This window comes from Alternaria metachromatica (genome assembly GCF_023757995.1).
Source record: "Alternaria metachromatica strain BMP 0045 chromosome Unknown scaffold_17, whole genome shotgun sequence".
In the NCBI taxonomy this organism is placed as follows: Eukaryota; Fungi; Ascomycota; class Dothideomycetes; order Pleosporales; family Pleosporaceae; genus Alternaria; species Alternaria metachromatica.
In genome coordinates, this window is record NW_026055508.1 from 464,580 (window position 1) to 488,149 (window position 23,570).

Genomic DNA, 23,570 nt, shown 5'->3' on the forward strand with positions numbered 1-23,570 from the left:
GGTGTGACCAGCCGGGTACCTGATGCGCGCTAGCCCTATGACAAACGATCTTCGTGTGCAGTTGCATTGTTTGGCAACCCGGGAAGGGCTGGCAGTTGGGCAATCGGACCTTTCCACGACGCGGGAGATAACGACGTGCCGCAGCGGCCGCCGTTGTACGGTGACCGACCGGAAGCGGCGATCTTGGCAGGTAGCAAGCAACCTTAACAAAGAAATCTGGGTCCACGACAGCTCTCTTCTCCGCAGTTTCACCAGCCTGTCAGTCTTGACTCAATTCATCGAGTAGGAACCCCAATTATCGCACTGCAACAACATGGCACCCAAGGAAACCAAGTTCAAGGTGGCTGCCGCCCACGCTGCGCCTGTCTTCATGGACAAAGCTGCCACCATCAAGAAGACTATCCGCCTCATCGAACAAGCTGCGAAAGATGATGTCAAGCTCTTGGTGTTCCCCGAGACCTTCATTCCTGGCTATCCTGTATGTGCATCGGCTGTTATCTCAAACTCTGTATGCTGGGGCTCAGGCTAATATTACCACAGTACTGGATCGAATGTTACCCACCCCTAAAGCAGGTCGCTGCTTTGGCCAAATACGCCGAAGAGAGCGTTGTTGTGGAGCCGAACGGGGAGGATGTGAGTGCTATCCAGGATGCCTGTCGCAGGACCGGTGTAGCCATCAATCTGGGCGTGTGCGAACGTGTCGCCAACGGCTATACACTATTTAATTCGCAAGTTATTATCGATAGCGACGGCACTATACTCGGTGTTCATCGGAAGCTCCAGCCAACCTATGTCGAGCGCATGGTGTGGGCTCAGGGCAACGGAAGTACATTGCGCAACTGGCCATTGTCGCTCGGGTACAACCTCGGAGGCCTCGCGTGCTGGGAGCATACCATGAACGGCGCGCGCCAGGCCCTCATCACACAGAACCAGCACATTCATGCGGGAGCTTGGCCGGCATTGTCCACCATGGCCGGCTTCGAAGCCGTTGCCGATGCGCAGATCGAGGCGTTGATGAAGGCCCATGCCCTCACTGCCCAAGTCTTCGTCATCACTGCTTCCAACTACGTCGACCAACAGTGCCTCGACTGGATGGAAGAGAACCTCGGAAAACAGGACCTCGTCAAGGCTGGCGGCGGCTGGTCTTCTGTCCTCCATCCATTCTGCTCGTACATCGCTGGTCCGCACACGGGCGGGGAGGAGAAGTTGGTACAAGGCGAAATTGACTTCTCGCACATGGGATCGGTAAAGGTATGGATCGATGCGGCGGGCCACTACCAGCGTCCAGAGATTCTGCAGTTCGCGTTCGATGCGCGCCCGCACTGGGCTGATGAAAAGACCGATCGCTTCAGAGTGCGTACAGATGAGAAGAAGTCGGACACTGAGAGTGGTTATTCGTCTCAAGAGTGAGGTGAGGTCGAACTAGAGGATGTGGTCTTGGCAACTGTGCCGCATCGGCAGGCAGTCGCGATATGAAGTGGCGTGGTATGTGTGACATGTTACTGGCTGGACCTCGTGGAGGCTTAGCGACTCCGCCATCTTGTGCAGCCTCATTCATGCGGGGTCAGATGGAATCTCCCACCAAGTTTCAACACTTTCATTATACCATTATCGTGTCATTGCCCAAACGTTCTGTTGTTCTTTTGCCATGCCGATCACATTCGGTGCCGTTGGCGACATCATCTCCGTCGTTTTGCTTGTGAAGGATCTAGTCGCAGCACTCGACGAGGCTCGCGGCTCCAAAGCAGAATACCAGACCGCCGTACGCGAGCTTTGGACTCTCGACCGTACGCTCCTCGAAATTGATCTGCTTACTAGACAGCATGGGGATGGAGCTACGCCTGAGTTACGGAGTCTCTGCGAAACAGCCAAGCAAGCCGTAGCTAGATGCAATGACCGCGTTAGCGCCTACAAGAAGCGCATTCAGGGATATCAGCGCGCTTTTGAAGTCGGCAAAGTGAACAGGGTTAGAGAGATTGGAAGAGCGATTGGTTGGAGGACTGGAGAGAAAGAAGCGCTGGAGCAGTTTCGCGCAGAGATCGCGGGGACGACATCAAGCCTCCAGATGTTGTTGATCACGGCCAATGTGTAAGTACAATACTTATCATAGTCAGAGCTGGTGTTAATGCCGTTTAGCACGTTACTTGGAGTCAGTCGAAAAGAGATAAACGACAAGCTCGACGAAGCAAAGCACAGGAACGACACGGCCACGCTATCGCACGATGCATCACTCATAGACATCAAAGACGGCATTGAGAACGCTAACAGAAACATCGAGGCTGCGAACTCAATATTGGGAAATGTATCCGAAGCACTCAAGTTAGATTGGCTCCGAAAGCTTGGTTCTGAGCTCAAAGGCATGATACGAGGCGCGATGACGATCAACTTCGCAACTTACCGTGCTGTTATGCGTCTGCAGAATTCGCTCCCCAGTCACCTGGAACGAAGCCTGTTCGAAGAGCCAATAATACTGGACGACCCCATGGGTCGTATCGCACCTGTCCATCTGCAATTCATCACCTCTTGGGATGCCTTCCACTCTGTGCTTGAGCTGCGATTCCAGAACATGCCAGGCCATATGAAAGTTGGACGAAGGCAATACGCCTTACAAGCCAACGGTACGGGTAGAGAGATCGAGCTATCGCGTCCATGGCACGCTGCCTTTTTACCTGGTCAGCGAATTGACATGAGCTTCGTCTTTAATCAAAATGATGCCAGCGAGAGCAGTAGCACTACCTGTCCAGGATGCTTGCTTAGTTCGACGTATTCCAGCGATGCTGAGATAGAATGCACGAATTGTCAAATCCGATTCCGGAGGATCACTGTGATTCAGGACGAGGAATACCCGTTACGAGAAGATCAGCATACACGAGAGTCCAAACTCCGACCAGAAGCTGAGGACTCTGGCAGTAGAAAGAGAACTTTCCACGAGCTTGCTGAGCGCGAGGAAGAGGACCTAAGAAACTTCAAACGAGTGCGACTCATCTCCAAAAGATTGCGTTTTGGTAAACTTGGGATCTTTTCGCCTGGAATGGCTAAAGGAGAAGCACGAAAGCTCCAGAGGGATCAAGATTTGGACAATGTCATGGATCTATTTGGATCAATGGATGGACGTTTCACGCACCTTCGAGCACAAGTCGATCGATTCCACGCCCAGGTCGACCGGAACACAGTCAATCAAGTACTGAAAGGCGGCGAGGAATTCAGTCTCGAACGTCATGGAAAGCTCATGGCTTCTCTCAATTCACGTAGAGATAGGAAGAAGAAGGCTCGAGCGCGACCTACACAAGGGGACTGGGCGCTAATTCGAGAAATGGACCCGAATCGACCAGACCATCCACCGTGGGAACCACGACCAGTCGAGCAAGCGCTAAAATCAGTCGAGCAAGTGCTAAAGCCAGATGAGCAAGCGCTAAGATCTGTCTCAGGGACCAGTTTCGGATCCAAATAATGGAGAAGACGGCTCGTAGAATGACCAAGGTTAGTTCCGGATGATAGCATGTCTACTACAGAAGGATCATACATCAGATCGCCGGCTGAAAGACGCTACCAATAGCACTCATTCCTACATACACCACTTCTTCATCTGTACACCCTTACACCCATCCTTCCCAAGATACCAATCATCACAAAGCGTATTGCACTCCACCCCCGGCTTCACAAACACCCTACCCTCCTGGTTCGGGTCGCCGTTTGGAGTACCGTACCACGGTAGTCGCCATTGAACTTCGAAGTTGTTTGCCTCGTAGCCTGATGCGCCTGTTAAGTGTGTTAGCAGGTATCATCGCTGGATATGGGGAAAGGCGGGTGAAGGATAGGTGGGAGTGAAAGAGACATACGATACCCATGGCGGCACGCGCAAAAATTCGGACCGGGCGTGTGAGGGTTATCATGGCCCCAGACATAGGTGCACGAGGTGGTGATGTCGCACTTGTTCTTGTCGGGGGTGGAGACGCATGTGTCGCAGGGCGGTTCGTAGGGTGGAGAGAGAGCAGTGATTAAGGTGAGAAGGGAAGAGATCATGGCGATGGTGAATGTCTTCATGATGAGGTTAAGCGATTTGGGTGATGCAAGTTTGATGAGTAGATAGTCGATTGAAGTGGGTGTTGGTTTACTGTATTGCTTTGCTGGTTGCGATTGTGTGATGCTGAGCGGACTGGGATGGCGTTCTTATACTCGACATACCCTATCACATCTGTGTGGGTTCTTCTCAATTATCGCATTCTACTCATGCCACTTGATCACTACCATGACATGCATCCCGTATCGGCGTTGGACCATCGACGCTCACGACCGAACCTATACGAAGTCTTCTCAGCTGACATGGCATTCACACGTAGCTCTGAGCCATCAAAGTCTGACGAGACCTCGTGGTCTCGTACTGCAAGACGACCGTAGATGCCAAGTAACGAGTCTACACGCGCGAATGGGAGCCACGACTCCGTTACTTTCGCCGCATCGTCTAGCGCGGCCGACAAACGACTGCTATAAAGCAGCCATGGGGTAAATGTAGCTAAGATGGCTGATTTGAACATCTGACGACATGTCCTCGCATGGTCAGGAGACCTCGTGTTGCTTCCCCGCGTTCCTCAGCTTGCTGATGAAGCGGTAACACGAACATTAGCGGCTTAGGATGAAATACATCTTGTGGAAATTGGTCGGTCATGCGAAGGTGTGTGAATGCGATGAGAATAAGTGTTGCTAATTGTGTAACCGGGATATACCAGTGTTATGCGACGCCAGAACGCCATGCCATGATGTATGCGAAGTGCGCAATTGGTTGTCAATGTCTCATCTCTTCCCCTTCTTGAGCACCAGCCCCTTCCAGCCTTTGCTATCCTTGATCCGCCTGAGTGCTTTGCTCGCAACAGGATCCTTGGCCAAGTCATCCAAGCAAGCCTTCTTTTCCTCCTCGCTCTCGTGCTCATGGAACTCGCACCATTCCTTCTCCATCTTTGGCCTCTCTCCCCTCGCCAACATTGTTACCAGCTCGAACAAGAAAGCTTGCGGAAGCTGACTTCGCAGGGCTATGGTGCGCTCGTCGTCGCGGTCGGGGTTCCAGTACACGGAGTACATGTCAAGGAAGTATCGGCACAGCGGTGCGTCTGGTGGTAGGCTCTCGTAGGCGGCGATGACATTGCTGTGGTCGGGCATGACTTGCAGGATCTCGTCGTTCGTTTGCCATGCTAGGATGACGGCGCGACGTAGCTTTGGGATGGCGTAGCGGTGTGCGAAGACGTAAAGTGAAATGAATCGGCGCTCCAAGAAGCCTTCCAATCCTCTCCACTTGTATGGCCGTGAGCAGCATGGGCACAGCGTCTCTTTGGGTATCTCGGGCTTCTCAGCTGGGTTTCGTGGAGGCGGTACAACGGCAGCCTTTTCGGGCTCAGCATCGCCAGGGACTTTCTCCGCACTGGGTGCAGGGCTGCTTGCTGTAGCAGCGTTGGCCGGCGCGGCGTCCGCTTCTGTGTCATCGGTCTCTAAAGCAATGCCCCAAGACGCAGTGTCCACATCATCGCCTTCCTCCTGACCGGTGGTGCTCGAGCTGTCGCCGCCATTGACAGTGACTGCATGAGTCGGAGGGTGGACCTCCTTCCCTCCCTCGATGAGATGGTGTGGTATGAAGCCTGTGTATAACCATAACATGAACGCGTCAAACACATCAGGGGTTGTGTCGTCGAGGTCTAGCGTAGTTCCCGACTTCTCGTAAGGCGAGTTGCTCTTCTCTTCCAAGCATGTGTTGAAGTATGGGGAGCATCGTCGGAGGAGTTCGCGGTGGCAGCTGAAAGACTCGGCGTAGTCTTTTCCGCCGACTTTAACTGTGATGATCGTCTGATCGAAGTTTCTGCCTCTGGTTAGCGTTCAGCTTGGTGAATCTGAATGTAATGACGGTACTTACCGGAACGTGTGTCCAAGCGTAGTAGCACCTTTTGAGTGCATGAAGGGCATTTTGAGTAGATAGTCAGGTTCCATTCATTGTCGCCTTACTGTGGACTTTGTCGCCATTATATCTCTACTTTCCAGCCCGGGTATTACGGGGAGCTCAGTTTCAGCAATCGTGACAGATGCATCTTGGCGTTCGACCTTGCGGCGGTTGAATGCTTGTACGAGCTTCTGTGCCCTGTTCGAAGAGGCTTAAGCGGGGTGACAATGAGCTTAATTGAAACCGACAGGCCCTAAGGAACGAGTGACAGCTGGGCTCAGCTGGGCGATCGTAGAACGAGGTAGGGGTCCTGGCGAGTCGTGCGGGTGAGGATGGGTTTGATAGCCGTTTCATGATGCTTGGCGGGGAAAGAATGCCTCAGCCGACATCTGGCTCGCACAAGATCTCCATGGCGGTGAAGTCGAGCCTGGCATCTCCTTGCGCGTAGCCTAACGTAGAGACGGGTGGTGCCGCAGGATGGCTTGGTGATGGAGCGGATGGGGTGGTTGGAGCGTGATCGAAGACGCGTCGCATCCCCGCGTCGTGATGTTGGCATCCGTGCACCGCTGACCCGCGTCATCCCCAGGAAACCAAATGGGCCGCGACTCAAATCAAGGAGGATGCGGACTATACAAATCAGACTGTCATTGATCAGACGCGAAGCATTGCACGAATAGTAGGAGTTCATTAGGTGTGAAAAAGGGTATGCGTGTATTCAGGCTATTGCGCTGCATGATTGACCAGTCTCTAGAACAAGAAGACAAAGTCCTTTCTCACAGCTCAAGCCTTGCTGTTGCCCCATTCTCGCCACCACTCGTAGAGTGCGATACCACCAGCGGTTTGAACGTCTTTTCGCGAAGTTAGTACGTTGTTCTTAATTTGAGTAGTAGAATGGAAACTTACTCAAACTCCTGGTGACCCCCACAGTCTTGATCTCGACGTTGCGATCGATGACGGCCAGCACCTCCGCGGAGATACCTTCCTTCTCACTACCTAGCACAAGACAGCACTTCTTGGGTAGTGTACCAATATCCTGACTTATGGCCTCTTTCTTCATCGTCCCTTCATCCACAACATCAGTCTTGCCATCCTCGGTCCCCAATATCCCACTCCGGTCCGTCTGCTCAATACCCACAACCTCGTACCCCTTACTCTTGGCATCGAGTAAGAACGCCGGTACGCCAACCTCCTTCAGCTCATTGATAGCAAGATGTTTCTCCGATCGCACACTGGTAGCCTTGAAGTCTTTGTGCGCAACCTTCTTGAGGTCGTCGATGTAGAGGGCTTCGAGACCGAAAGATTCGGATATGCGGGAGAGACCACCGAGGTTGGTGGGGTTGTCGATGAGAGAGGCAACGAGCATGACGGATGCGGGACGGGCATTTTGCATGCTGGGTGGGCCGCCAGGGGGATGAAGGTTGTCGAGGTCAATGCCGGCTTTGGTTTGGAGGGTGATTTGGCCGGTCGGCTCTGTGGTCGTGGTGGTGGGGACCGGGGTGGTTTTAGCTGGTGTAACGACGTCAAAGCTGGGTTTGATCTTGTTCCCAAGTGCTATGCGTGCAGGTGGCGGGTTGAAACCATCAGACTGATCATCACGCTCGAGAGCCTCAAAGTCTTCGTGCGCGACGAGCTCTGGTTCCGGTGTCTCGATCGACAGGTATCGGCCTTGAAAGATGCCTGTAAGGGTAAAGTCCTGTTCGATATCGACCTTTAGAGTCCTTATTGTCCAGGGAGAAGCGTTGAACTTGTCCAGTCGGCGGATGAAAGCGTTCATGCCTACGAAAGCGGGATTCCCGGTAATCCTTTTCCAGCCCTTTTCGATAGCTATATCAAACACGATGGGAAACGCAAAGTTTGCTTCGTGGCGGATCTGCACTTTGGGGCTGGCAGAGTAGGAGTTCAGGTGTGTGATGAACTCTACTGCAAAGTCTTGGGTTTCGTATGGCGCGACTAGAAGACCGATCTTCATCAGACTGGCGATATGAATCGGGCTATAGTCTTCCAGATTTCCTAGCTCTATCAAGATACGCTGAGTAAATTCCGGGAACCGACGGTAAATGCGAGCTATGGCCCATTCGAGCAGGTAGCGGTATCGTGGCCATGATTCTACCACTAAGGCACGAGTGAAATAATCGAGATGACTCTCCACATTTATGTCATCCGCACAGTAGTGACTCATCAATAGCATTGCCTGCAGTTGAAAAGTGTTCTTCCATGGACATTTGACTGCGACTGGTGGTTTCTGATCCCCCCAGGGAAGTTCCAACTCATCCAGTATATTCCGAGCAGTCTCTGGAGATGAGACATATGGGTCATTCGGAATACGATGTAGGATATCTATGACAGCTGCGTATGCATGCCATTCTCGCATACCGTAGTACGATGCATATGTTCGATGCGGCAGGTATTGCTGAAGCTTGTCGGCAGCGACAACCTCAAACAAAAACTCCGTTCCGATGGATGCTGGATTATTGATGAAATCGAGAATGTAGTCATCGAAGGGGAGGCCTCCCCGCAATGATTTGATTGCATATGGGTGTGCAAACACAGCTTTGCGTAGCGATCGAGCAAGTACTGCAAGAATGTAGGACCGTCCCTTGGATAGCTTCATAAGGCGTTTCATGGCTGTCCAGAGCAGACCTTGGATGTCGCAGCCACTGGGAAAGTGGTCCAGAGCGTCCTCAACACAAACTATTATGCATGTCGGATGGAATAGTAGCGCAGGCAGGTGTACAGCAAATGGTCTGATGAAGTCGCGAATCTCGGCCTCTTCCCATAGTGCTGACAACACAGTGTGCAGCTCGTTCGCGTCGATCTTGGCTGGCTCAGTGCGATCAAGAAACTCCATCACGCTCTTGCATGCTGGCGCGAAGGCTGGACCTTGTATGCAGCTATGTTTTGAGTCGCGGAGGTCGTTGATGAATGACTGAAGAGTAGGCAGCTCGCCATCACTCGTGCCAAAGGTTGCTTGGAGCGCAGAGTGATCCACTGGATCTTCCAGCTTTTGGCATTTAGCCCGCAGGGCTTCACTAGTAGGCACACCTTTCGACTGTGAATCGGGATCAAGAAGATCGCAGAGCTTTTGGCAGTGAACGCTGTGTAAGTCACTTGCTACCTCTGGCATTCCAGGCAAGCGTGATAAGCTGATGATCTCGGTCATCTCGGAAATTTCCAGTTTGTGATGCGTTGGCCTTCTTTCGTATCGCGTCTTCAGGCCTTCGATGAGACCATGCATCATGTACAATATTGCTGGTTGGAACATCCTCCCGCCGGCATTCACGAGGTAACGAACTATGCCAAGAATGATTGCACGGCCATTTCGGTTGTCCACTCCGACTTCAGAGACGGCATAGTCGACCGAAGGGACGAATGATGGAGTGTCTTCGGTATCGGAGACAAACCGAGAGATCACTGCAGCGAGTGCGTCTCCGTGAGCGCACGTTGTCGATGATCGTGTGGCAGTAAGAGTCGATGTGAAGAGGCTACCATCCGTTGCCCAAGGCAGAAATCCCTCGAATAGGAAGTTTATGTGGCCGCTCAAGTCACCCCGGCGCTGCGATGTCAAAGTTAGCATCGGTATACTCAGCCTCTAACAGCCCATGGCTTTCGCTCTCAACTATTGTCTTGTTGCGTAGATAGTACAATAACGATGACAACGATATCGTCTACGAAGATGGAAGAGATGTGACTTACTTCGATAACAAAGTCCATATACCAGCGGCCGATCATCTTCCTAACGCTCTCCTGTATCAGCGGGTTCAAGGCTGCGGTGAGTAGAGTTGTCGTCATCGCGGGAGTAATCCGGGAAGGATTCGTTGCTGAAGAAGAGCCAAGAAGCGTCGTCATGGATTTCAGGCAGTCCTCGACCTGGCCAGAATACCGATGGAGCACGATGGTCTCGAATAGTGTCGTATATAGATCGTACTGCTCCCGGTCTTTGCCACTGGCATCGTATCGCATCGTAGGTGTATTGATATGGTCAGAAGTAGCAAGAAAAGACTGGCGGATGATACCGAGGCAGTATTTGCGTTGATCCGCATGGCCTTTGACAAGACCCAACCTAAGCTTTCTCCAGTATTCTTCGTTGCTCACACATGTGACTTTGAGCCCAGCAGAAGCGGCGAGCGATATCCATTGGAACCAGGTCCTGTATATCTTGCTAGACCGAGCAGCAAACCTTGCCATGTCGAGTGCATTGAGTCGGTTCCATATTGATTGATCAATGACTTCATCGAGATTGGGGGGCGAGTTCTCTCTCTTGCTCTTCAACAGCGAAAACAAAGCGGACAAAGTATCGTGTGCAATATCATCTAGCCCTTCGATACCGACGAAGCTCGAAAGGAGAGTGAGAGATTGCGAGTCGACCATGTACGAAGACGCGGCCGGCACCCAAAAGGAGCATTTCAGGAATTCGAGATAGGCTCTTGCAGTTTCGATGTTTTCCCCATGTGCTTGTTCAGCCGATAGATCCGTGGCTAGGGTGGAAAGGCTTTGCTTGATTTTGGAATTGAGAAGAGATGCGGCATGCGAGTCGTGGGTGTAGCATATCTCAGCAATCTCGTAGAGGCTCTCCGGTGACCTTTGGTCGACTAGACGGTCCAACACGGTATTCCATAGTTCCTCATGCTGCGAAGTACTTCCACCTTCTACATGGGCGCTTCCGCTGGGCAACAGTCGCACGCAAATATCGAGCGCGCCGCTGTCGATTCCCGGTGCAGCTCTTAATCTCGCCAGGCTACCATCAAATGCTACTTGTCGGGTATGTTCGTCTAAGAGACTTAGTACTGCAGCGGTAGCCATGTTTGGTGACTGCAAATGAATCTTGCGCGGGCGTGATAGGCCTTCCTGGTAGTGCGCTCCTCAAGCGAGGTGTGGACAGGCCGTTGTAGGTATCCTGGTTTTAAATCTAACTGCTGGATGCCTGTTCGCATTAAATGAATGAAGGTAAGCAAGTCGCGCGCGAGAGAATATTAGGTCGAGCGGAATTCTGCTAATTGCATTGTTAGAGTTCACGTTGCAGGGTCGACACCAGTCACATTTTGCGCCCGCCTCAGATGGAAAATTTAGTCGCTACTGCGATGCACCGCCGGCCGAAACTGCGGTACTGACAACATCAGTCCAACAACGTATCAAAACGAACAAGAAGCCGTGTAAGATTGCGATGGGCAATAGAGCAATGTCTCGTGTCGACGAGAGAACGCGACTTGAATTGGAGCATGTTGGGTGGAAGGCGCTGGAACGAAAGCCGTCATTGGTGACTGCAAGGTATCCGACTGAGAGTCCTTGATCCTTCACCGGATGCTCACACCAGAGCCGCACTGCATGCGCCTAGACGGCTTCACCGTCTATTGATGCCATGGACAAGTCAGCTAGCTCTTGCTTTTGGCCAGGTCGTCCTGTCGCGTCGTGTGGGGAGACGAGTGCTGATATGGGTACTTGCCAGTGTGTACCTGGAGACAGATCCAAGCTGATCCGACCACGCAGTATCTCCCCAGCAGATCTCGGAAGCTATTAGACATCCCCTTTGGTCTGGTCGCGTCGCGCTGTGATGGCGCGCGCGTCAATGGGGAGCTTGGCAGTGACGTGTTATCGATCGCACACGGCAACCGCGTGTTGACACGGCCCAAACAATGGCCCACGAGTCATGGGCAGAGCGATCCGTGCTCCACCTCAACACCGCCTATGCACCTGCTGTACATTCACCGGTCGCAACAGCTCTTGGATTCTTGCTACCTCATACTAGACGGTATCTTGGACTACAGAATGTATCCCTTACACACCACCGCCTCTGCGCCTTCCATGCGCGCATCCGACGCATCGTATCTTCAGGCGCTCTCATCACCCGCGCCCATGAACGACGACCCCGGCAATGTCAAGGTGGTGGTGAGATGTAGGGCCTTTGTGCCGAGAGGTAGGATATCAGTACCCAATTGATACGTATCAACACTAATAAATGCTGTAGAGAAAGAGAAGGGCACGAAATGCCTGATTCGCATGGACCCAGCCACACAAAAGACCACACTCTATGCGCCAGAAGAGAGCGGGAACAGCGGGCGCCGTGTTCTGGACGACAAGGAGTTCACATTCGATCGCTCATACTGGTCGCACGACGAGTCCGACCCGCACTACGCCCACCAAGAAGACGTCTACCGCTCTTTTGGCGAGGAGTTCCTCGACCACAACTTCGGAGGATACCACACATGTATTTTCGCATACGGCCAGACGGGATCGGGAAAGAGTTACACCATGATGGGCACACCAGACAACCCGGGCTTGATCCCGCGAACTTGCGAGGAGCTGTTCGATCGCATCGCACACGAACCGTCGCCCAACACCAACTACCACGTCCAAGTCTCTTACTTCGAAGTCTACAACGAGCATGTGCGGGATCTGCTCACCCCGAGGACGACCCCGCCTATCTACCTCAAGATTCGCGAGAGCCAGAAGGATGGTGTATATGTGCAGGGCCTAACGGAGGCTGAAGTCAAGAGCTACGCTGATGTTGCGCGCTTGATGAAGATTGGCGACATGGTAGGCATACCGCCCATACCCCTTCAAACGACATACTAACAAAAGCACAGAGCCGAACGACAGCGTCCACCAAGATGAACGACACCTCGTCACGATCCCACGCCGTCTTCACTATCCGCCTCAAGCAAATCACCCACTCGCTTCTCTCCGATGAGACCATCGAACGCACAGCACGCATGCGCCTCGTCGATCTCGCTGGCTCCGAACGTGCCAAGTCGACCGAAGCCACCGGAGCTCGCTTGAAGGAGGGAGGACAAATCAACAAGTCTCTTACTACACTTGGTCGCGTCATTGCTGCACTGGCAGACCCAAGACGACACGGTGCGAAGGGACGACGACCACGGGAGGTTGTGCCGTACCGTGATTCGGTCTTGACCTGGCTGTTGAAGGACTCGTTGGGTGGTAACAGCAAGACAGCCATGGTTGCTTGCATTGCGCCGGCCGACTACGATGAGACTCTTTCCACCCTACGCTACGCGGACCAGGCCAAGCGCATCCGCACACGTGCCTTGGTCAACCAGGACTGCATGTCGGCTGCACAGCGAGACGCTCAGATTGCAGAGATGTCAGAACAGATCCGCAGTCTACAAGTCTGTGTCAACGCCGCCAGCCAGCGCAAGAGGGAGGAAGCCACCGAGCTAGACGAGTACCAGAGGCAGGTCGCACTCATGCAGCGCCTCATGGAGGAGAACCGTCAAGTGTCTGCTGCGAAGATCAAGGCGCTCACTTCCGAAGTCGAAGAGCTGCGTCCCACAAACGTAGCTTTGCGCGCAGAGATCGACTCGTTGCGCCGCCATCTCCAGCTCGCTCTGGGAGAGCTCAAGAACCCCATCGTCCTGCCACCGCCCCGGGAGCTTGGTACGCCAGACTTCGAGAATGAGTCATGGCTAGGCGAAGGCGAGGGTAAAGATGGATCGATCCCTGCTCCTGATGGTGAGGCCAGCGATGATGACTCTGATTCAGGCTATGATGAGGGTGACCACGATGAGTTGGCGCAGGAGTTGCACAATGAGGCAGAGGCCTTCCTCCAGGATCTGGGCATGTTCCGCAAGAAGGTCGGCAGCGATGTCGATCGCTTCGGTATCCGCGAGACACTGGCTGAGCTCATCGGAGGTCATTGAGCAGACATGTTCTGATGTTGATGATGCCTTGGTTGGGAGGAAATCGGACTTCTAGGCGCACAGATTGGTTACGACTGCATGAGCGACGGCGTTTTCTTCAAGTTGGATTTGACAGTACCCAAGATTAGTATACCAGTATATAGTTACCAAGAAATGAAAGATATCCCACGAGTCTCGATAAGTTTTGCGGAGGGTTGGCATGAGTCGAACATTACTTTACAACAGATGCTGAAGTACACATTGCCACCAGGCTTAAAGTCATACAAGTAGGAATTGGAGCGTATGTCGGCTAGATTTGGAGTTTGGGCGTACTACTCATGAGCGACTTCGAAGGTGATGCGACAGCCTCGGCGGGCGAGCTATGACCTCAACTTGAAGCTCCATCCAGGCACCCCAAGCCTCCGACAAGTTCGCGCGATGATACCCCGATAGTCGCGCCCAACCATGTCCAAGCCAACAGCCAACTGGGAAAAGGTCGGCGACAAGTTCTACAGGAAGGTGCAGCTCTACCAGGCTGTCTTCGACGCGGATCTCGAGCTCGAGAACTACAATGTGGTGGGGGCGCCGTATAGCGGTGCTGTAGGTAGGTACGTCCCACCGTCTGCCGACGACTGTGCAAACATATGACCAGGTGACTGACTTCTGCAGCGGTCTACCGCGATGAAGAGAAGCTGCATACCTACCGCGGTCCTGGCGCGTCCAAATCGAGCATCGACATCTACAGCTGCGCGGGCAAGCTGATACGCAGCATCAACGTATGCAATCCTCTACACGTGCCGGGAGATGAAGGACGGAATACTGACAGGCGATAGTGGGACAAAGGCACAATCAAGGGCCTGGGATGGTCGGAAGACGAGAAGCTGCTGGTCATCACCTCGGACGGAACGGTGCGCTGCTACTACGACCTCCAGGGCGACTTCGTGCCCTTCACTCTCGGCCACGGCGCAGACGAATACGGTGTGTTATCCTGCAAATTCTACAACACAGGGTTTGTAGCGCTCCTCGGGAACAACCACCTCATCTCAGTCACCTCGTACTCCGAACCGCGCCCCAAACTCCTCGCTATACCGCCGACCGAGCCCGTCATATCATGGAGCATCATACCGCCTGCCTATTCGCTCTCGCGGTCGGTGGAAGTCATACTAGCGATTGGGTCTACGCTGTATGTCGTCGACGCGACTGAGGCGGAAGATCGCAACTTCGATGCCGGACCGTTCAGGCACATCAGCGTCAGTCCGCGCGCCGAGTTTCTGGCCTTCTACACAGAGGATGGAAAGGTGTGGGTTGTCAGCGGCGACTGGAACGACAAGCTCAGCGAGTACGACAGCAAGATCAAGACAGTGCCGAAAGACATGGAATGGTGCGGCTCGAATGCCGTCGCGTTAGCCTGGGAAGACGAAGTACACCTGATCGGCCCTCGAAGTGCCGCGACCAAATTCTACTACGACACCTGGGTGCATCTCTTGCCGGACGTCGATGGCATACGGCTCCTCACGAACGACGTCTGCGAGTTCATACAAAAGGTGCCGGATGAGGCGGTGGATGTCTTCAGGCTGGGCTCCGACTCGCCTGCTGCAAATCTGTTGGAAGCGTCTTCGCTCCTAGAACAGAAGAGCCCCAAAGCCGACGATCTCATACAGCTGATACGACCGAGTCTGGGAGAGGCGGTGGACACATGCATCAAGGCCGCTGCGCATGAGTACAACATCCACTGGCAAAAGTCGCTGTTGAAGGCGGCTTCTTACGGAAAGTCAGTGCTGGACCTGTACTCGTCTGACGATTTTGTCGACACGTGCGACACACTACGAGTTCTGAACGCTGTGCGCTTCTATGAGGTTGGCCTGCCGCTCAGTTACGACCAGTATCGCCGCATGACGCCCGAGAAACTCGTCGAACGTTTGACGAATCGCAGCGAATATCTACTCGCATTGCGCATAGCCGAGTATCTGCATCTGCCAGCAAACCAGATCCACGGACACTGGGCGCAACAGAAGGTGCGCGTCTCGACGGACCCAGAAGAGGAGATTTGCAGTCTTATAGTTAAGAAACTGCATGGCAAGCCTGGTGTCTCATTTGAAGAGATCGCACGGGCGGCCTACGATGAAGGTCGCGTGCGACTGGCGACCGAACTTCTCAACTACGAACCCAGAGCCGGCAAGCAAGTACCGCTGCTACTCAACATGAAGGAAGACAATATTGCGCTCGACAAGGCGATCGAGTCAGGCGATACCGATCTCATCTTCCACGTTCTCCTACATCTACGCAAGAAGCTCCCTCTTGCCTCCTTCTTCCGCGTCATCAATAGCCGTCCGGTCGCCACAGCTCTGGTAGAGTCGTCAGCCTGGGACCAAGACCGCGAGCTACTGAAAGATCTCTACTATCAGGACGACAGGAGATTAGACGGCTCGAACCTCCTACTGTCCGAAGCAATCGCACAGGAAAGTCATCCAGCCCAGCAAGACAAGCTGAAACTAGCGTCAAAGTACCTCCAAGATTCACGCGACAGCGCGGCCGTCTTCCAGCGTCAAGCTATAGACGATGCTGCCAAATTGCTCCGTCTCCAACACCAGTTCGAAACAGACCTCAACGGACCGAGAGACCCAACACCCGCAGGCTCACTACCAGGCCAAACATACATCGGCCTCTCAGCGAACGAGACAATCTTCCAACTCATCCGCCAAGGCCACTACAAGCGCGCCCAAAAGGTGCAGTCAGAGTTCAAAATCAACGACAAAACATACACATACATCCGCCTCCGCGCCCTCGTCGCAGCGCGGCACTGGAACGAGCTCGAGGAATTCGCAAAGCAAAAGAAGAGCCCGATCGGCTGGGAGCCCTTCTTCAATGAGGTTCTCGGTGCGGGGAATACTAGAGTGGCGAGTGTGTTTATCCCCAAGTGCACGACGCTGACGGTACCGGAGAGGGTCGATATGTGGATCAAGTGTGGGTTGATGGTTAAGGCGGGTGAGGAGGCGTTTAAGGCCAAGGATAGGGAGCTGTTGCAGGAGATTAGGGATAAGGCTGATGGGAGTACGGCGATGGAATTGGAGAGGCTGTTGGGGATGTTGCCGCAGGGCAAGAGGTAGGCGGTTGGGTTTGTGGGTGGGTTTGTGGGTGGGTTAAGTAAACGAATGGCGCAGTGGTGGATATGAATATGGGCTGGTGTATAGTAATCGTTCACGTGTATCAAGTCTGGATTGGTGCTGATATGTAACCCTGCACAAAGCGCGATATACTCTTGACCAGCTCCTCTTCTCAGCTGGCGACAGCAAGTGTTGTAAGAAATCTGTCTTTATACGGATAACTTAGAAGGTTACATTAAGCTGGGTATATAAGCAGGTGAGCGTCATGAAACAGGTAGAAGGCTACATTCGGTTAAATGTATAGACAAATGGATATTATCAAACAGGTAGGAGGATACAATGCCCATGAGCTCTCTAAACTTTCTTCCTGTATCTTATTGTAGACTGTAGTATACCAGAAGCTTTATTGTTTCTGCTCGATATTCTGATTGTATGCGGCAAGATCCACTTGCAAAACCCATTATCTAGCCTGCTCCTTCTCGTTCTCAAGCTCCCTTTCCAAGACATCGGGACGTGGAGGCAGGCACACCCGGCAAATCCCCGGGCCGCTACTTCTTCGGGGGAAAATCCACACTAGCGTCAGCCATGTGCAGAAGACCGACCCGCAGTGGCTGCGAAAACGACTCGCTTCCCCGCAATGACTAGGATGGCTACCGGGGCTAGGTGCAGGCTCCGCGATCTAATGAGGAATTTGTCGCTCGACGTCGTCATCTCGGTGTGTACTCATCCGAACAGCCTCCAGATCTTCGAAACCGGCAAATGAGTGTGGGAATCGAAAACGGGGTCATGGGTTTGGCTATTGTGCCGGAAGGTAGCGGGAGGGAAAGGTACATAAGCCTTGGATGTCAAGAGCTTGAATGGTTGTAGGATTGGACATTTTGGACCTATTCGCCATACACGCAAACATGAGGTTCTCCAACTCTCTAGTCAGTCTCGCGGCTGTCGTACCAGTCGCGCTCGCATCAATACCTTACTCGCAATACATCCTCGCGCCTAAATCACGAACCCTCCACCCCGTCTCCGTGCACAGCACCAATGGATCCGTCACTCACCCCGAGAGCCTCACCAGCGCAAATGGCAGTTCCGTCTTCACCGGCGAAGCAGCAACAGCGTACGACTTCGGTATCAACATCGCGGGTCTCGTCACCGTAACGATCGGCTCCGTCAACTCGTCCTCCGACGAATACATCGGCGTTACCTTCTCCGAGAGCTCGTTATGGGTCAGCAACCGGAGCAGCGATGCGACGGCCGATGCGGGCAAAGATGAGACGCTATGGTTCCATGTTAATGGTACGGGACGGTATACAGCACCTAAGGAGAAGGTGAGGGGTGGGTTCAGGTATATGACGTTGGTGCATAATGGGACGGGGAGTGTGGAGGTAACGAGCGCGGAGGTGCATTATACCGCTATGCCGCATTGGGAGGGGGATGCTTTGGGGAACTATACGGGGTATTTCCACTGCGACGGTATGTCATTCATTCATTGCTTGCTTCTGTCGCTTAGGTAGAAAGACTAACATATTGCAGATGAGCTGCTCAATCGCGTATGGTATGCCGGAGCGTACACGAACCAGATCTGTACTATCGAGCCAGATACCGGGAATGCGCTTGTTCATCTGCGCGAAGAAGGGTTCTCGAGTGAGGACGACCAGTCGCCGGTTAATGTTACTTGGTACAACAACTATACCATTACTAGTGGCAAGAGTGCGCTGGTTGATGGTGCGAAGCGGGACAGGCTTGTTTGGGCTGGCGGTACGTTGATACATCTCCCATCACCGAGTACATGCTGACAGACATTGGTAGACATGGCGATAGCAGTCCCTGGTGTCGTGGTCTCGACGAACGATGTCATTTCCATTGAGAATGCATTGGACTCGCTCTTCGCGGTACAGAACGCGTCGAATGGTCTACTCCCATATGCTGGAAGGCCTTTCCCTCCCCAGGCGATATCGTTCACGTATCACCTCTACACCCTGATCGGTGTCGCTGACCACTTCCTTTACACTGTAAGACAATCCGATCAAATCCTTCACACTCGCTGACCACTTCTCCAGGGCGACATGGACTACCTCAAATCTCTATGGGACAAATACAAATTCGCCCTCTCCTTCTCCCTCTCCAACATCGACTCCAGCGGCCTCATGAACGTGACTGCGCCCAACGACTGGCTGCGCTTCGGCATGGGCGGCCACAACATCGAAGCAAACGCCATCCTCTACTACACCATCAATCAAGGCATCTACCTCGCCTCCGCTCTGAACGACACTGCCAACATCTCTTCCTGGCAAGAGACCGCTGATGGTATCAAGACGGCCGCCAATGAACTCCTCTGGGACGAACAAGAGGGCATGTACCGCGACAACGAGACGACAACGCTCATGCCCCAAGACGGAAACGCCTGGGCAGTCGTCGCAAACCTCACATTGAACAGCACGCAAACGAGTATGATCTCACAGAATCTGGTTTCACGATGGACGCCATACGGAGCACCTGCCCCCGAAGCTGCAGACGCCATCTCACCCTTCATCTCTGGCTTCGAACTGCAATCACACTTCCTCGCGCAGAACACGACCGCAGCATTGGAGTTGATGCGTCTACAATGGGGTTTCATGCTCGACGACCCCCGCATGACAAACTCCACTTTCATCGAAGGATACAGCACGACCGGCGAACTCCACTACGCGCCCTACAACAACGACGCGCGCATCAGCCACGCACACGGATGGGCAACAGGACCTACATCCAGCCTCACACAATACGTCGCCGGTGTACAGTTACTCACTGCCGGCGGAGCAACATGGCGTATTGCGCCTTCACTCGGTGACCTCAAGTTTGCAGATGCGGGCTTCAGAACGAGTTTGGGCTTCTTTGGCGCGAGGACGCAGGTTTTGGATGATAGTATTATGATGGAATTTGAGGCGCCGGAGGGGACGGTGGGAGAGGTTAGGATGCCGGTGATGGAATGTGCGGGACGGGTGGTATTGAGTGGAATGGAAGGGTTGAGTGGGGATGTTGTTGTTGAGGTTATGGCTGGGCAGGGGGATGTGGATGTCAAGGACGTCAAGGGTGGGAGATGGTCGGCTACGTTTAGGTGTAGCTGAAGAGTAGACGGATAAAGATCGTTGAATGTCTAACGAGTAATTGAATCGCTATAGTATGTTTGTGGTCGGTGCCACGATACGCGGCTCACATCTCCAACTACCCTGGTGTAATCCCATATTGATACGGACCAGACTCCGTGAACACGAGAGGTTTGCTTCTCCTCGGCTTCAGCAAGGCGCAAAGCAGGTTGCGAAAGGCCCGTACACGAACTGCGTTAGAGCGCAGGAACTACTACACGCGCCTATATGAGGTCGACATAGCAACGGGTATGGAAAAGAAATCTCATCTGCCGCTTCCCGGCAGAGCTGAGGACGGTGCAGGATGATTTTCTGGGTCCGGACTATCAGCGGATAAGAAACAGGGAACCATCGGCCCACTACTACCAGAGTCCTTCACCAACAGAAATCCTTCACGATGGCATGTTGGACACAGACTCAGTACAGTAAGCCGGATAGTTATTCGTCGAGCATTGGACATGTTTCTCTTGGGTAGTGGTGTCCTGTCAAAGTCTAAAAGCGACCAGGCGGCCAGGCAACGAGGCAACAAGTGTCGAGTAGTCCAGGTCAGCATATAGCACGGGTATAACCAGCTGGGAATGTAGCAAATACCGGTCATGTTGACATGCAGATTACCAGTATGATCCATGCTGTACCGCCTACCCCGCGCGTCTGAGTGGCGGAGGGCGATCGTGTGAAACGAGGCGTTCTCGTGATGGCGCGCTACAGCGACGCGCCCGGGACGTCGCTGTGCCAACGGCATCCTTGGCGCATTGTTCCAAAATAGTGTTGCGCAAACCACTATGACCACCCGCTTGACTCTGATCTGCGGCCCATCCCCAGCATTGCATCACTTGCGTCTTGTGTATACACATCTCGAGCATTGCTTCCTTGCACCGGCCTGGCATACAAGAAGACTGCTGTTTGAGCCGTCCCCTCGTTTTACGCCTTCTCCTCCTGCTCGGCCTTTTGCGACCGCCTGCATCTCGCTTCCCCACTACTATCCACTACCACGTCAGAGTCAGGACTCATCACACCGCATCCCATTGCTCGCGCAAAGTTTCTCCGCCCCACTGGACGCGGTCACATTGCATGCGCGTTTGAGCCTCGCATCTCGCTGGCGGGTCTGCAGCCACCATGGACACGAGCTACCTCGCCCAGCAGGTCACCACCATCATCGGCCAGCTGCACGGCTTGTTCGACGACATTGGCGTCTCCAGCCATGAGCGCGACACGCGTGAAGCAGAGGTGAGGAAAGATGAAGTGCATGCGCGCGCGATTGCTGACTTGTGTAGTTGTTCTCTGCTCTGTCCGAGACGCTCCACAACCAATTGCGACAGGTCACCAACGAGAAACATGAGATGACTGAAGAGGCGCATCGCCTGCTCAAGACTATCCGGCAGATGGAGGCTTCGCTCGATGACAACAGGCCCAACCCCAACTACGACGACCAGGACGACCGGGCCATCACCTTCCCCTTGACGCGCTGCCTCCAGGGCCTGAAGGAGCGATACAACTCGGTCAGCAAGATGCATAAGGAGCGCTTTGAGCAGGTCAGGAAACTGGCCGAAGCCCTGGAATCGTATGCGTCGCATCTCGAATCGTCCTTCGTCCAGGTCAAACTCCCGCCCACGGCGCCCAACGCGAAAGTCTCACCCTCGTTCGACATCTCGCCCTCCTACGTCACCAAGCTCGACAACGAATTCACACGCGTATACGAGGAATACACAAAGCGCCTAAACACAGTCCAGGTCATCTGCCAGGAGATCATACAGCTTTGGGCAGAACTCGGCACACCACAAGCGCAAACGGACAGCGCAATCGTGCAATGTCATCGTGACGCGCCTGAACAACTCGGTCTGCACAAGGACGATCTCGCGCAATTGAACGCGAAGAAGGAGCGACTTGTCGAGGAGAAGCGCGGTCGCGAACGACGATTAGGGCAGCTGCGCACAACCATCGAGGAGCTCTGGGATCGCCTGGGTATTGAGGAGCGCGAGCGCAAGCAATTTCTCACCAATAACCGCGGATGTGGACTGCGCACCATCAACGAGTATGAGGATGAGCTGGCCAGATTGAACGAGCTCAAGCGCCAGAACCTACACTTGTTTGTCGAAGAGGCGCGCGTTCAACTCCAGGAACTATGGGACGCCCTTTACTTCTCTGAAGAAGAGATGCTCGACTTCACACCCGCCTTCTCCGACGTCTGCAGTGACGCTCTACTCGCCGCCCACGAATCCGAAATCGCACGTCTCGAAGCGCTCAAGGAGCAACGGCTGCCTATACTCCAGAAGATCGATCGTCACCGCGAGCTTATTCAGGAACGCGATGAGCTTGCACAATCGAGCCAGGACGCAACCCGTCTGATGGCGCGCGGTAACAAGGGCGAGAGACGCGACCCGGGCAAGCTCCTGCGCGAAGAGAAGATGCGGAAGCGCATCGCAAAGGAGCTGCCCAAGATTGAAACAGTAAGTTACCTCAGTCAAGGAGCAGGAATTGAGCTAACACATCACAGGATCTGAGAGTCACCCTCGAGAGCTGGGAAGACGAATACGGACGTCCTTTCCTTGTCCACGGCAACCGATACCTGGACGAACTATACGCAGCCGCGCAAAAGGCAGCCCCACCACCTCGCGCGAAGACACCCTCGAACAGCGGTATGCCTACCAAACCAGCGACCGTTGGCAGAGCCTCAGCAGCGCCTAGCCGCGCCGGAACAGTTCGTGGTGCGCCACCCAGCCGATCAAAGACCCCCGTATCGAACTTTGGCCAGAGCGCTTCCGCAGCAAGCATGTCCCGTAGCACTTTCGCGCAATCGGTTGGTCCCAACTTTGGTGCTTCGGTGTCGGCATCTGCCCAAAAGAGCCCTTCCAAGATTCCTTCTCGTGCGGGACTGAATGGCACAACAAACGGCAGGAGCTCACCTGAGAAGCGACCACAACTCTCACGAGAAGATTCGGCCACGATGCGCAAGATGGCGCCACCTATGGCTCCTCCCCCACGTATGAAAGATCTGTTCGTCCCTCCAGAGCCATCACCAATGGAGACACCGATGAACCGCTTCGAGTTCAACCGTGGAGACCGCAGTGAAAGCATCGTGCGCAACGTACAACCAGAGGACCCTTACGACGACCGATCGTTCATGGGACGCACTATGAGAGGAGGCTACACACCCACCTACCCACCGCCATCACTATCATCCGCTAGCAGTCGACAAATATCACAAACCTCATCCACAGGCACAGCCGCTACAGGCATGACCATGCAATCCGGCTCCGAAAACTGGGAAACGTTTAGTGAACAGTCCGACGAGGTACCGGAGGAAGAAGTCGACTTCCACGCCTACCGGCGGCAGATGAAGCGCTACACACCCGAGGGCGGCCATGTCGCCAGCCCGGGTAGAATCCAAGGCAAGAAGGTCCGCGGTATACGGAGCGTCGACACGGGCGAACTGTTAACCGAGCAGGACGGTCGTATGGTACGCGTGATCGAAGGCTCAGAAGCGGGCTGGACGACTGACGGCGACGGGTACTGAGTAAAGTACCCTATCCACTTGGACACTTTCTTCTCATGTCGACACGACTGCATGGCTTTCATGCTCCACGACGCTTATACCGCCACGGCCGTTCATCACTTTCCGGCTCACCGAGCCCTGTTAATTGCTCTTGCTTAATTCGTGTGTGCATACTTTGCGGCTCGGCGTTACTGGACCCTGAAAATTTTCTCTTCTTGTCGACTCATCCTCGCTGCCGCAACGGCACGCACGAGCGGCTGGGATACTCGCCACGCTATGCCACGTACTTAGAGTACGTTG

General features: G+C 53.8%; 8 protein-coding genes across 8 annotated transcripts; 6 read left to right on the plus strand and 2 right to left on the minus strand.

Moving 5' to 3' along the window:
* Positions 1-313: 313 nt before the first annotated feature.
* J4E83_007168 (uncharacterized protein) lies at positions 314-1,410 on the plus strand (the record flags this gene model as incomplete). Its single annotated transcript, XM_049334073.1, has 2 exons — positions 314-478; positions 541-1,410. The coding sequence occupies 2 exons, from the start codon at positions 314-316 to the stop codon at positions 1,408-1,410; spliced, it is 1,035 nt and encodes a 344-aa protein (XP_049186884.1).
* A 238-nt stretch (positions 1,411-1,648) lies between these two features.
* On the plus strand, positions 1,649-3,451 carry J4E83_007169 (uncharacterized protein; the record flags this gene model as incomplete). The annotated part of the gene is made up of 2 exons (XM_049334074.1): positions 1,649-2,088; positions 2,137-3,451. 2 exons carry the CDS (start codon positions 1,649-1,651, stop codon positions 3,449-3,451), a joined length of 1,755 nt encoding a protein of 584 aa, XP_049186885.1.
* A 1,340-nt stretch (positions 3,452-4,791) lies between these two features.
* On the minus strand, positions 4,792-5,949 carry J4E83_007170 (uncharacterized protein; the record flags this gene model as incomplete). Its single annotated transcript, XM_049334075.1, has 2 exons — positions 4,792-5,851; positions 5,900-5,949. The coding sequence occupies 2 exons, from the start codon at positions 5,947-5,949 to the stop codon at positions 4,792-4,794; spliced, it is 1,110 nt and encodes a 369-aa protein (XP_049186886.1).
* Positions 5,950-6,703: 754 nt separating this feature from the next.
* J4E83_007171 (uncharacterized protein) lies at positions 6,704-10,723 on the minus strand (the record flags this gene model as incomplete). The annotated part of the gene is made up of 3 exons (XM_049334076.1): positions 6,704-6,771; positions 6,827-9,476; positions 9,617-10,723. 3 exons carry the CDS (start codon positions 10,721-10,723, stop codon positions 6,704-6,706), a joined length of 3,825 nt encoding a protein of 1,274 aa, XP_049186887.1.
* Positions 10,724-11,773: 1,050 nt separating this feature from the next.
* On the plus strand, positions 11,774-13,575 carry J4E83_007172 (uncharacterized protein; the record flags this gene model as incomplete). Its single annotated transcript, XM_049334077.1, has 3 exons — positions 11,774-11,834; positions 11,886-12,454; positions 12,505-13,575. 3 exons carry the CDS (start codon positions 11,774-11,776, stop codon positions 13,573-13,575), a joined length of 1,701 nt encoding a protein of 566 aa, XP_049186888.1.
* A 444-nt stretch (positions 13,576-14,019) lies between these two features.
* On the plus strand, positions 14,020-16,661 carry J4E83_007173 (uncharacterized protein; the record flags this gene model as incomplete). The annotated part of the gene is made up of 3 exons (XM_049334078.1): positions 14,020-14,158; positions 14,224-14,330; positions 14,388-16,661. 3 exons carry the CDS (start codon positions 14,020-14,022, stop codon positions 16,659-16,661), a joined length of 2,520 nt encoding a protein of 839 aa, XP_049186889.1.
* Positions 16,662-17,515: 854 nt separating this feature from the next.
* J4E83_007174 (uncharacterized protein) lies at positions 17,516-19,759 on the plus strand (the record flags this gene model as incomplete). The annotated part of the gene is made up of 4 exons (XM_049334079.1): positions 17,516-18,125; positions 18,186-18,410; positions 18,462-18,664; positions 18,713-19,759. The coding sequence occupies 4 exons, from the start codon at positions 17,516-17,518 to the stop codon at positions 19,757-19,759; spliced, it is 2,085 nt and encodes a 694-aa protein (XP_049186890.1).
* Positions 19,760-20,893: 1,134 nt separating this feature from the next.
* J4E83_007175 (uncharacterized protein) lies at positions 20,894-23,291 on the plus strand (the record flags this gene model as incomplete). The annotated part of the gene is made up of 3 exons (XM_049334080.1): positions 20,894-21,004; positions 21,052-22,224; positions 22,272-23,291. The coding sequence occupies 3 exons, from the start codon at positions 20,894-20,896 to the stop codon at positions 23,289-23,291; spliced, it is 2,304 nt and encodes a 767-aa protein (XP_049186891.1).
* Between the last annotated feature and the right edge of the window lie 279 nt (positions 23,292-23,570).